Raw genomic sequence first — 14,023 nt, 5'->3', positions numbered from 1 at the left:
GGACTTTTTTTCTTTTATAAAATTTGGTTTTTTTATATAATAGCTACCCATTCTATATCTAGTTTATATTTAGTATCTCAAAAGATAATTAAATATATGGAGATGTGCACTTTATTATTTCTCTAAAACAAATCATATCCAATTTTCTGGCCTTGTGACATATCAGCCCAATTCTAACTTTGATATAGCATTGATATAGATATATTGAATCCCACCTTCTCTAAAAATTATCTACCTTCAGTGTACTTTGTATTTTTTAACTGATTCTTTAGTTACTACCTTTATTCAGAAATGAAATGCCTCCAACTTGTTAGAGGAATGTTCCAATATTTTTTAAGATGATATCAATTAGTGTCTTAGTTTAAAACTAATTTCCTCTTTCATTTTCCCTTTTCCTCTACTCTGTAGTCCTTTTGTCCTCTGACACCTAGTTCCTTAAAAAGAATAGTATCATACCAAAGAAAGTGAGTATCTGCCACCTGTTCCTGTACTCTTAATAAACAAAGAAAGCCTTTTCCCTGCTACATGAACTTTTCCAGTGAATATACGGTAATTTGAAATACAAAAGGTTCCAAAAGTCTTAGTGCAGTCTTAAATTAAAATCAGTGAGTTTGCTGCTAACATATTCAGGTTAAAACTGCATTAAGACTTTAGGATCACCCTGTATAAGACAATGTGGAATAGTTAGAAAGAGCCCTGTTCCTAGGATTTGGGAAACTTGGATTAGTTCTGGCTTTGTAATTAATTTGCAGGGTAATCCTCACAAGTCACTTAAACTCCTTGTCTCATGATTTGTTGTTTTTTCATTTTGTTTTTATCTGTAAAAATAAATAAATAGATGGGCAGACTGATAAATAAATAAGTGATTGGATCACTTGTAAGTTCTTTTCAACCTTAACTTTCATTAATTCCATAAATGGCCTGCTACATCTCTCCCACTCAAGGAAATTGCCCATCAAAAGTAAAAATTAAAAGAAGGTTCTCCAAGGTAGCACCTTGTTCTGTAAGGGCCCTCTTTATCCATTTGAGAAAACCCTCATAATTGTACTAGCTTGAATGTTACAAAAAGCATTTAAATTTTAGAATCAATAATTTTAATGATTTCAAATTATATAAATTATGAACAGCTTTGGTTTTTGCAGATTTTCGTTATAAGTTCTTTTAAGTAAGAATATCGGATGCAGATAAGTTTTGTGGTTTTTTAAAAAGAATACATATTTATATGACAGAAAAAATAAAGCTGGGGGCAGCTAGGTGGCGCAGTGGATAGAGCACTGGCCCTGAAGTCAGGAGGACCAGAGTTCAAATTCTGCCTCAGACTAAACACTTGACACTTACTAGCTGTGTGACCCTGGGCAAGTCACTTAACCCTAATTGCCCTAAAAAAATAAATAAATAAATAAAGCTATAGAGTTTCTGCCAGTTGAAAACCATTGGAAATAAAGATAAAATGCCTAAAATTATTTCAGGTACCACTGGGAAAATAGGGATCAACTCTACAAAAACTAATTTTAACATTCTATTACTATTGTATAAAGCTAACAATATCTTAAAACAATCTTTTTTTTTATGTAATCCATTCAATTTACTATTGAATTTGTTGGCATTGTGCAAAATAAAATCGCCTTTTATGAAAGAGACTGGCTTAGGGTGTTGTAATAGAAGAAAAGATTAATTTCAGTTATATAAGATAGTAAAGATTTATTTTTTAAAACTTAGCACTAGAGTCATAGAATGTTTTGCAAATTATTTAATGTAATTTGCTTTAGGGAATATAATAGCATTTAGGGCAATCAAAAGTTTTATTGTCAATGTATCATAAATGGAATGATTTGATTTAATCATATAGGCCATCTCTTGCCTTCTGGGGAAGCAATTCTTAATTTGTCACCAAAACAACCTAAAATTTAGCTTATTGCATAAGCTCTTAGGAAATGTATCTTGTTCATTTCCTAATAGACAAGAAGCATGATTACACAGCCACCAAATATAAGTTCTCATACACCATTTATTTTATATATAGTGAAGGATACGTGTGAATATATGCATGTGTAGTGAGATTATATGTGCTTTTGGTTGTGTGTGTGTGTGTGTGTGTGTGAGAGAGAGAGAGAGAAAGAGAGAGAGCAAGCACATGGACATACATTTGTGCGTATTTTCCCATAAATTGTGGCTTGTGATTACTAAAATTTCATTATGTTGTTATAACAAGAATATAGTTCCCGTTTATATTAACTTAACGTGTAAAATGAAGATACTGTATTTTTTATGCCGTACTTAGAACCCTGCATTTTAATTTTTAGCAGTAAGAATATAAAATGATTTAAAATATTAGCATAATTCAGTTCTTTTAATGGATGTTATAGCAATTTGCTTCCAGTATTTTAAGAACCTATAATGGGTCTAATAATTTGCAGAAAATAGTATATTTGAATTTTATTTTTGTGACACTTTCAAAGTATTTGTTTTTTAAAGAGGTAAATTGGTATAACTCTAGCATCACTTAATTTCCTTGTAGTGTGCTCTTTATTTCTCTTTCATCTGAAGAGTTCATTTTTTTCCACCAGATTTCAAGATTTTGACTAGTTTGCACTAGGTGTGTAATCTTAGGTTGATGTGGGATTAATAATTTTTTTTAGCATTAACTTAATTGGATGCTGAGGTGGGTAGAGGAAGGTTCAAGCAATAAATAAACCTTACAGTAGTATAATAAAGTTCAGTTCTTAAAACTTTTAATAATAAAGGGAAGTAGTATAAAGTTCAGTTCTTAAAACTTCTAATAATATAGGAAAATAGGAAATATTTTGGATATCTTGGTAATCAACTGCAGACATGATTTTTTAAAATTAAAACACTGTAGTTTGTAGACCACTGTAACTAATTTTTAAAAAATATGAGATTTGTAAATTCATCAGTATTCACTCATAACACTGCATTTTTTTTTCTTTCCATGCTTGCTTTTATCAAATGACCTTGTGAACCTTACTCAGGTTTGTTCTAAGGTGGAAAAAAAAATTGGAACAATTGCAGGAATGCCTTGAATAGTTTCCAAAGCTTCTACTGTGAATATTTTATGATTACTAATAGAAAGAGTTTAAGGTTAAATTTACTCTTTTACATAAAATATTTTACTTGTTAAAAATAGGAGTATTTTCTTATTTACTTGTCTTTTTTTAATTTCCCCTTGTTTACTTAAGTTTTAATTAATTGGATTTTTTTCTAAAACATTAATAGGTGTGAAAATAAAAGGATACCGTTAAGCAAATTAGCCTAAAATCAGTCATCTAATGACATAACCTACTTACATCTAACAAGCTTGAAGAAAAGGAAAACTATATATTACTAGTAGGGGTATGCCTGCTTACAAGCATTTTGTGCATTCCTGATCACCCCAGGCTTTTTCTGTATTTCAGTGCTGGATTATGCTGTCCTAGCAGAGAAACTATAAATAGAATTTTCAATGCATCAGGCCAGTGATGTCACAGTGGCCTTGGAAATCTCAGCTCTCACCTGTAACTGAAGCACAACTCTTCCTTCCCATTTCTACTGTTCTCACTCTTACAGTAGCAGGATGCAAAAGAGACGTAAATGAGATGATCTATTGCTGCTGGTGGTGTTTAAAATCTGAATGTTTTAAATTTGATGGAGCAATGAAGAATGGAGTTTGCTGTGAAGCTGCTCCAGTTAATCAAGGGTAGAAAAATACAGTAGTAGTCTGTATTGGTTGGTGTGATACATGATGCAGTGTTTTTGATGACTGATCAAGGGATGTGTGGTGGGTTTGTTTTGGCTGGGGTTCAGAACTTAGAAATATCTAAGTTAAGTGCTTTTATAAAAACAATCTTAACTGCACCATTTATGTCATGAGTAGTATAAAGTGCTATATGTGTATTACAGCAGTATGATCCATGAGTTCTTTATTGGCTGCGTTATGAAAGATGTTTTGTTTTCTTCCAGTGTGAAAAATTCAAACTATTGTCTCCCATCATACACTGCTTATAAGAACTATGATTATTCAGAGCCAGGAAGAAACAATGAACAGCCTGGCCTATGTGGCCTAAGTAACTTGGGAAATACGTGTTTCATGAATTCAGCTATTCAGGTAGGTGTTTTGAAATGAAATGAATGTATTTCTTGGAAATCACCAGTTTTGAATAGTGGAATAATTTTCAAATTTATGTTCAGTGTTCTAAAATGTATGTCATAACATCTTTGCCACACCTGATTTAAGCAAGTAGGTGATTCGTTGTCAGTAGCAAATGTTCACTTAAAAGGAGAACATATTTAGGTTTCTGAAAACAAAACCTCAAGAATAGGTTTGTGCATCTCTTTATACCACATATAGGTTTGGGGTTTTGTTTGTTTTTTTTTAAAAGACATATTTGGAAATCCTAAAGACTATTTTGCTAATTCTAAATAAAAAACATTACATTATATGAAAGACATGTTCATAGGAAGGGATTGTCAAAGGGAAAGAATCTAATATGTTGTTTCAGATACCAAAGCCAGTAAAACTAAATCAGTGCTAAGTAACAACAGTTTTTTAAATGCAAGTAGTTTCCTGACTACCATATTAAAAATCACTTGCTTGGAAAGTTTAAGTTAAAATTTCAAGCATTCTGTGTTGTAAGAGAAACCTTTTTTCTTATTCCCTTGGTGATGCTTTATTTCTTCCACCTGCTGTGGGCTGTACTACCTGTCAATCTAAACTTATAAAAAGCAACTTGGGTCTTGACCCTGAAGAAGACATTGGACTAGATGGCCTTTAAAGTCTCTTCCAACTTTAGAGATTCTGTGATTTTTTAAAAAATTATACATATATTAAGGTCTCATTTTTCCTCATTCACGAAATCCATGAAAAAAGGTACTACTTACATGCTGTTTCACAGTTTAATATTCTTATAAAAACTTAAAACTGATTACTGATTTAGAGTTTTCTTCTTTTGACAGTGTTATCTTATTCTCTGGAGATTTGGATTGTATTTTCCTTAAGACTTTCTGAATTCTAAATCCACATTTTAAGTTTATTTGAGCTGTTAATTAATTTCAATTTGTAATGTTAATCTAACCCAAAAAGAAAGAGACTCAAAAGATTTGAATGTAAGTTATGACATTTATAAGCTAATAATTGCCTACCTAACAAAAGAAGTCCCTACTTCCAGCTTAATTCTGGGAGTTTTAAAGCATCTGTCATTGATACTCTGATGTAATTTCTTCAGATTACCTTCCCTCAAAAATCAGCTGAGAAAACTGGTATTGAGAAAATAGGAGTTCAGATTAGAGGTGGAAGGCTTTTCAGTGAAAAGCCTTGGTTGAGGAGTGCTATAGTGGCAGGTTTTATATACTATATAGCTAAAGGATACTGCACAGATAGAGGTAAGGATAAGGAAGTGCTCTGCAATAGCAGAACATGCAAAAAAATTGCATACCATATAATTTTATCTAAGATCTTGATGGCACTTGCCATAGATTGCTAATACCTTCCTATCACCATAGTATTCTTGAATCACCAGTAATCTGTGATTTTCATTTGACACCTCCCCCCATTGAAGAAAATAAATTTGTTTTTTCAGAAAACTTCTGATTAGTATGTAATGCCTTTTTATTGTTGTTATTTCATAATACTTTAGAAAATGGTCTGTCAAACATTAAAATTTGAACTGTTTGGAAAAGTACTGTAATTATTATTCGTGGTTAAATTGTATTTTCTGTCAGTGAAATCAGTCTGGGACTATAAATACCTTTTTTTTTTTAATCCATAAAGTCCTGAAATGTTCCTAGAAAATCAGAATAGCCTAAAAAGTATTTTTGTGTAAGTTTATGAAGCTTATTTAAATTTTTATAGTAATAGCTCACATATTTACAGTGTTTATATATTTTCCATACTATGTTATTGAATCCACTACAACCCTATGAGGTACTTGGGGTAGACTGAGGGGTGAGGGCAAGGGTTTCATTTATTACTCTTTGACAAATGAGGCACTTGAGTCTCAATAAGGCCACACTTGCCACACAGCAGTACATGTAGGACTAGAACTCAGTCTTTTTGACGCTTAAGTCTAGTTGTCAGTCACTGGAACCAGATTCTTGTAAACTTCACATTGTGCAATACTTCCTCACAGTGTTGGCAGTCTGTAAATATCAGTGGTCCAACTCAATGAGCTTTTCGTCAGCAGATTAGAAATAGATTTAGCTTTTTCTAAACCTTATTGTGAATATGTTGTCTACTTAAAAGATGAGAAGGTTCATATTAACATGAAAGTCTTCCTTTTCTCTGGTAGTTAGTTAAAGGGAACATGAAGATGTTCATTTTTTTCCCAGAACATGAAAGATGTACAGTTCTAGCCAGATCTCTTAATAATTTGTATTTTAGTAATTTGCCATATATCCCATTCCATTACATGTGAAACATGATCATTAGAAGGAAGATTCCACTTGTTATTTATATTGAAAATTCTGAAACAGAAACTTGGAATTTTCAGGGTTGAAAAAGAACCCTGACCCACTAGTTCCACATACCTGAAAAAAAGCACCTTTTCTCCAGCCTCCAGCACAGTTGGTCATTCAGCCTTTGCTTGGAGACTTCCACCTGGGTAAACATACTCCCTCTCAAGGCAACCTGATCCACCCTTTAAATATTCACCCTTTGGATTAGCTTCCTTACATCAAACGTAAGTTGACTTCTTTTCAGGTTCAGCCCCATTATTCCTTGTTCTTTATTCCATCTACTGCAGCAAACAGACTCATCCCTCTTCTCCACAACAGACCTTCAAATACTTGAAGACAAGGGTGTTCCCCTCGTAAGTCTCCTGTTCGTTAGGCTTAACATCTCCATTCCCTTCAACTGATCCTCACATGGCCTGGTTGCCTTCAGGTGGGCACACTCCAGCTTATTACCTAAACTGTGGCACCTAAAACTGAACACAATACCCCAAAGGTGGTCTGACCAGGACAATAGAGTACTGTGGGGCAGTTAACTCCTTAATTCTGGACACATTCTGTATCCTTTCCTGCCTTTCTTAATGCAGTTGATGATCACATTAGTTTTCTTGGTTTCAATATCATAATCTTGATTCATTGAGTTTGTGTTCCTCAGAAAAACCCAGTTCTTTTTTGGACTTCTGCCCAGCTACATTTGTCTACTTTATGGTTGTAAAATTGATTTTTCAAATCCATATATAATTCTCTATGCTTATAATCTATTAAATTTCATTTTTTTCAATCCAGCCCAATGTTATTATACTTTTAAATCCTGACTCTCCAGTGTATTAACTATTTTTCCCAGCTTTGTGTTATCTGGAAAATTGTTAAGTATGCCATCTGTGCTTTTATCCAAGTCATTGGAAAAATGTTCAACAAGTTAACATTAAATCATTAAGGACTATTCTCTGGATCTGGCCATTCAACCAGTTGCCAGTCTAACTAATTCTGCAGTTGTCTAATTTGTATTTCTCTAGTCTCGTCTACAAAAATAACATTTCAGACTTTACAGAAGAGCTAAAATCTGGGTATACTATATGTACATCATTCTCCTGATCTACTCATTCAATAACTTCATCAGTCAAAAAATGAAATGTTTAGTCTAGCATGACCTATTCTTGACGAAGCCATGCTAGGTGATTCTTTAGAATTAATGCTTCCGGGGCACCTAGGTGGCGCAGTGGATAAAGCACTGGCCCTGAAGTCAGGAGGACCTGAGTTCAAATCCTGCCTCAGACCAAACACTTTACACTTACTAGCTGTGTGACCCTGGGCGAGTCACTTAACCCCAATTGCCTTAAAAAAAAAATTAAAAAAAAAAAGAATTAATGCTTCCTTACTAACAGAGTCTAGAATTTTGCAGGAATCAAAGTCAGACTCTCTGGACTACTCTTTATACACTTATCTATTTTATTTTTTATAAATTAGGACATTTGCTCTTCTTTAGTCCTACAGAACCTATCCTCTTCTTACAATGGCTCAGCAATCACATCTGCCAGTTCCTTTAGTATTTTAGGATGTAGCTCATCTAGGCCAGGTGATTTGAATTCATCAATGGCATTTAAGTGTTCTCCAGTTATCTCCTTACTTCCCTTACTTTCCAAGTGTACATTTGCCTAAAAGACTATTTTACAGACAGCTCACACAAGACAGGCGCTCACATGGAGGTCAGAAGAAGCATTAACAAGGACATTCCCAGCATGTCTCTGAAGAACTCATTGTGAGACATGGGGTTCATTGACATAGGACTGCCCAGCATGGTGTGCATGCCTCAAAGAAGGCACCGTACTTTATGAGCAAAGCAGAATTGCAGTAGCTCAAAAGAAACATGAAATATGCCAGTTTAGAGACATCTCCACTCTAGATGTTCATGTGGACTATTTCATGTGTGCCTGACCTGTGGAAAAGCCTTCCAAGCTCACATTGGTCATATCAGCCACAGTCAGACACACTGTACCTTGACCCCAACACAGAGATGTCTTTTTGGTTCTCTTCGGGAACGAAGGACAAAAACCAACTTTCCTTGACTATCAACGTTCTACTAGCTATCTTTGTTCTGTTCCTTCCAATTTAAAGATTATTCTACTTGGTAGAGAAAGCGGAAACAAAATAAAAATTGAATGGCTCGGCTTTCTCTCTGTCATTGTTACAAGGATCATCTCATCTACCCTAATCTGTAGTTCTATTCTGACTGTTTTCTTTTTCCCAGGAAAGCTTCTTTCTTGGGGGGGGGGGGGGGGAATTGGGATGGGGGGATAGCTATTCTTAATTTTCTTTACCACTTACACTTCATTTGGAGTTTTTTGCATTTTTGACATTATACTTAGAGGACCGTGCCATTCTTTAAATCCATTTTTATATCCATTACTAGCACTTGCTTCAATATTTTTAAAATGTTGTTTAATACGGTAGTTCTCTGTACATCCACATTATTTGGAATTGCATGTATTCAATATTTCATTCTTAAGCTGCCCATCCTTCATGGCCAAACTGACTTGCCTTGGAGAATTTTATTTCATAGTAATCCTACCTGTCCTTTCTCTGAACCTTTTGAAATGTGATCTTTCAAATTAAAGGTGCACGTATCAAACTATTTCAGGCTTTCTTCTTCTTGGTCACAAATTCTGACATGGAATGGTCACTTTCCCCAAGGTTTTTACTTATTATGTCTACTCCAGAATTCCATTCTTATTGACAAGAATGAGGTCCAAAATAAAATTTCACTCTGCCTTTTACAGGATAAAATCTACTCATGTTAATATTTTGAGTAAATGTGAATTTTAAACAGTTTCATGGTATTTTGTATGTGTATGTTTTTCTAAACTCAATAGAAACATTTCCTTTTAAATATTTTATTTTTAGGAAGTTATTTTTCTTTTTGCAGCTTCAGCATTTTAAAGACTTAGTTTCAAAGTTAGAACTGAATAAAATATTTTTAAACTTTAGTATTGGTTTTAAAACATTTGTGTTTCAAATTGCATTGAACTTCAGCCCCTAAAAGGCATTAATAGGTATTATTTGCAGATTCGTGCATATTCTGATTAATAGCAATAGTATTTCCACATCTCTTCATATCAGTACATCATTTACACAAGCCTGAGATTGAGTGAGAATAAGTAGACATTTGGTGTAGTGTATTTTAGGGGGGAATTTTTTTTTTTTCAGACATAGTAATTTCCTTGAAAATGACTTCTCAGGTACTGTAATGGAAGATAATATAGCTTTTTATGTTTTCTATTTTCTTTTAAAAATTATTTCATTACTACAATGGGCCTAAAAGTATAACTGGACACTTAAATCAAGCAGTATGTTTTCCATATGAAAAATATAGTTTTATTGCTGTCTTCTATATTGTGGGTGGGAACACCTGTTAGTGGGTTTGTCAACTTAGCATATCATCACCTCTGCCTTAAAACAACTAAGGTGTCAGAATTGAGGCTTTGGAATAATTATGATCTTCTAGAAATCTTAATATGATGTGGCATTACTATTATTGGTTTTTAATCATATTGGTAAATAAGGTTTTCTTTGAGAGTGAATTATATACTATCAGGAGTTCATTAGCAATCACATTCAGTTTAGAACATCATACTCTAAATCAGTATATAGATAAATTCACAGTTAAGAGCAGTTGCAAAAATTATCCATCCTTGAATAGTCCCTACGATTTTCTTTTCCAGTTCTGCCAGTGCTGGGAAATGAATGGATAGCTGAATATTTTTGCTACATAATAAGATTATGATACCAATAATTTTAAAAGATTTTTTGATACACTGAAGAATTTAATTTGTAGAAAACGAGAGACCTGGTTTTCAGGTGTGGAGGGTGATTTTAGTTTGAGTTAGGTGGGTTAAATCACTTCACTCTGTCCCACACAGTGACTGCTCTATGGGAGGAAAGAAAGTTTCCTTATGGAAGGCTAAGGATCAGCGGATCCTTTTCCAAGGGAAGAGGCAGCACATTCCAATCTGTTTTGTTTTGTTTTTTTAAACAAAATTGTTGAAAACTTTAGAATTTTTTAAAGATGTTTTTAGATGTGGGTTAAAAGCAAAATGTTTATGGTAAACTTCGTTAGGCATTCCATTCCTTCCTCTGTAGCATTTTTTTTTAATGCAAATTTCAACAACCTAAAATCACTGGCCTATTAAAAAGAAATTTATTCTGAAAAGTAATTGAACTCAAATCCTGCCACTCTCAGCCTACCTAAATAAATTGCACTTCTTTAGAACTCCTAGGTGCTGAGGTACATTTAAAAATGACTCTTATTTTAGGTGTATATTTTGAGGGAAATTCATCAGTTAAATTATTCTGTTAGGGTTAATACTGAATAGAATAGATTTTAAATATTCATGTTAATAACTGGACTTCTGGGTATTTCTGTTTCACAGAAGTATAAAGTGAATGACTTGATCTGGCAGTAAGACAACATTATTCCTAGATGACTCTTAGAAGAGTATTTTTGGAAGCAGTGGACTAACTGTAGTGCAGGGGAGATTGAACTTCAATAGTAATGACATGTCTTTTATTACTAAAGGACTCTGTTTTAAGATATAATAAGAAACAAGTAAATCCCATGAAGAAATATTTTAGTCTAGTCTTGTTTTTTCCCCTTAAGAAAGAAAATCTTTCTATAATATATATCTACTTAATATTGTTCTCCCCAAGGTACTAAAAGAATTTTTTTGTCTTATCAGCTATATTTTATTCTTTTATTGTTTCACTTTGGAGGTTTTAGATTTTTCAGTATCTTAACAAAGATGTTTTAATCCAATGTGATATAAATATTAATATAGATCACAGCAGATATTTTAAAGAATTGTGTAGATAGCTTAATAGTGATGTGTCTATATTTTCCTATAAATAGGAACTTAAACTATGTTGACAAAATATAAGAAAGTCCTTACCTACTCTTATACCTCCCCCAAATATTGATTCTTTAGAAAAAATTAATTTAGATGGCCTTTTTACTACCAGCAGAGATTTTTCAGATTTTCTTGTTGGGAGTATTTAAGGAGGTGTGAATGATTTTCCTATATAGTGATAGTTGAAGTTAAATGACAGACAGTGGAACCTCTACTGTGAGTGGCTACTAAATAAAAATATCAGCAAAAATGTTGTAAAGCAAATTAAATAGAACCAGATTCTTTCAAACTTCAAAACGGCATCATCATAGCAAAGGAATAAAAGAGGGATTAATAATTATAAGCCTGGTTTGTAGAGCATGGAGAATGAGTAGTATGGTCTCAAATAACCTAGTAATAGTAATCATGTTTTGCTTGGTATATATACCTTTGAAGCACATTTATCATTTGAATTAGAACTGGAAATGAAAATGAGAAAACCAAAATCCTCAAAACTAGCACAATTTGACATTTGGAATCATCTCTGAAAATGATCTCTTGCAGTGTGATTAAATAGATTATCCTCATCATTCTTGAGCACTTTGAATAAATGTCAGGTGTATTCTTTGGTTAGCTGTATTTAAAGTTTCTAGGGCCTAGAGTATTTGTCTATTTTTATAAAGGCAAAATTATTTATTTAGACTCCTGACTTCTGCATGTATGCTACCTCAGAGTTTTGTTTCAATGTATCCTTTTGTAAGTGTAGGAAAAGGAGTATGGATTGAGGTCTTTTGTTCCTGGTTCTTTAGAGAGTAGCTCACCCGTGCGTGCACGTGCACGCACACACACACACACACACACACACACACACACCTTATCTCCATTTGATTTGATGCCCTAGACAGCCTCCTCATGTTTACAGCCTAGTCATGTATGATGTGTGATAAATATGGCCATGTTGTAGAACTTCTTTGAGTAAGCTTATTTCTGTTTTTTTGTTGTTTTGTTTTGTTTTTTGATGAGGCAGTTGGGGTTCAGTGACTTGCCCAAAGTCACACGTAGTGAGTGTTGTGTGTCTGAGGCCGAATTTGAACTCAGGTCCTCCTGTCTCCAGGGCCAGTGCTGTATCCACTGTGCCACCTAGCTGCCCCTGAATAAGCTTATCTTGCTTCTACCTCTATGTAGGACTCAAAAAATGACATTGCTCAAATTATATAAATGAATTGAGTTAGGATAAGCCATTAAATTTTATTTGCAGGAATTTCATTTCTAGTTCATATTTCCTTTCAAAATAAATAAATTATTCTTTCCTTCTAGAGTTTTAAGTATGCTATTTTTAAGTATGCTATCTTAAAGTGTTTTAGTAGGTACCAGACTATACTCTGATGCCTCATTGTGTTGCTGTAACCTGAAGGTTATGTCAGTAGAATACAATTTCTACCAAGCAGGAAGAAATATGAGTACAGTCCCAGTGTTAGATTATGTCTCCTGAGTGAGAACTGCATAACTAAATACAGAGAAGTTCATGTAGTAAGTGATGTGTTCTTTGGCTATGATGATGCATGATAGAATTAAACATAAACGGTGACCTTCAGTCTTTATGTATGCGTGAAGTACTTATTCTTTGCCAAGAACTGGCTACACCCCAATGATACATATTGGAAGATGAAAGTCTCTGCTCTTAAGGAGCTTGCACTCCACATATAGTTCAGATACAGTGTATGGAAGGACTCAATTATACTTAACATGCATTGCAGTGTCCTTCCTGGTGGGGAGCAATCTACCAGCATTGGGAAAGGGAGAGTCATCTTTGTATGATAGTGGCAAAATGACAGAAAATTAGATACAAGGGATTTCATATCAATTTTTAAGTCACCCACAAACGTTAATTTAGCTGTTGGTACTCTGTATAAGACTTTGTTGAATAACTGCAAAATGGACTTACCTCTAGAAGAATAGAACTACATCAATATTGATATTTGCTCAGTAAATGAAACTAAAACACATAAAGAAATAGCAGAAAAATAGAAGGATAGTCCATGGATTAGTCTCAGAGTCATAAGGAAAGTAATAGAACTTATTTCATTGTTCACCAAAAGGCAGTGAGAAGTATACTTTTATGGGACATTTAATCAATTTTTCTCATAATGCATGTAAGCCAAAAACACAAAGACAATAATTGCAGACTGTGCACCAACATTTACTACAGAGGGGAAGGAAGTAGAAAACTGCTACAAAAAACAAGCAGGCTTCTCTAAAGTAAGTCGGACATACAACTTCATGCTCATTGACTTCAATATGGCTTCAGGGGATGCTGGCAAAAAACAGTATGTTGGAAAATATGCATGGAATCAAGAAATTAAACTCAGACTATATGTAAACCTCTTACCTTTCAGTCATTGATATTTTCTTTTGGAGGTGGAAAGCACTGGACATTGTATTACCCAAAATGTCACCAAAAAATGGAATTACCTGTCAGTCAGTACAGATTGGTAACCACTCTGTAATTTATACTCCTAGCTGCTTAGGACATGGAGAAATTAGGTGACTTCACATTGTCTCCCAGCTAGTCTTTTATTAGAGGCAGGACTTGAAGCCCTCGGTCTCCCTGACTCCGTTGTGTCCTGTTAGCCTCTATACCTCTCTGCCTCACTATTTCTTAATATATAAGAAATCTTTGGGTCTTGATGTGGAAGTCGTTT

At 33.8% G+C, this 14,023-nt stretch overlaps 1 protein-coding gene across 4 annotated transcripts in view; it reads left to right on the top strand.

Annotated features, from left to right (window-relative positions):
• USP15 (ubiquitin specific peptidase 15) overlaps positions 1-14,023 on the top strand; it is a 157,309-nt gene that overhangs the window by 85,990 nt on the left and 57,296 nt on the right. For all 4 annotated transcript variants that reach the window (XR_003568433.1, XM_027854170.1, XM_027854169.1 and 1 more), the window contains one exon: positions 3,958-4,102. Coding sequence is in view for 3 of the 4 variants with exons in the window: in XM_027854170.1 (XP_027709971.1) it covers positions 3,958-4,102 (145 nt within the window). In the remaining variant the exon portion in view is untranslated. The remainder of the gene's footprint in view (positions 1-3,957; positions 4,103-14,023) is intronic.

This window comes from Vombatus ursinus, unplaced genomic scaffold (genome assembly GCF_900497805.2).
Source record: "Vombatus ursinus unplaced genomic scaffold, bare-nosed wombat genome assembly UNPS02010320.1, whole genome shotgun sequence".
NCBI classification, from domain to species: domain Eukaryota; kingdom Metazoa; phylum Chordata; class Mammalia; order Diprotodontia; family Vombatidae; genus Vombatus; species Vombatus ursinus.
The sequence above is the reverse complement of the archived record's forward strand: the minus strand, read 5'-3'. Positions and strand labels throughout refer to the sequence as shown.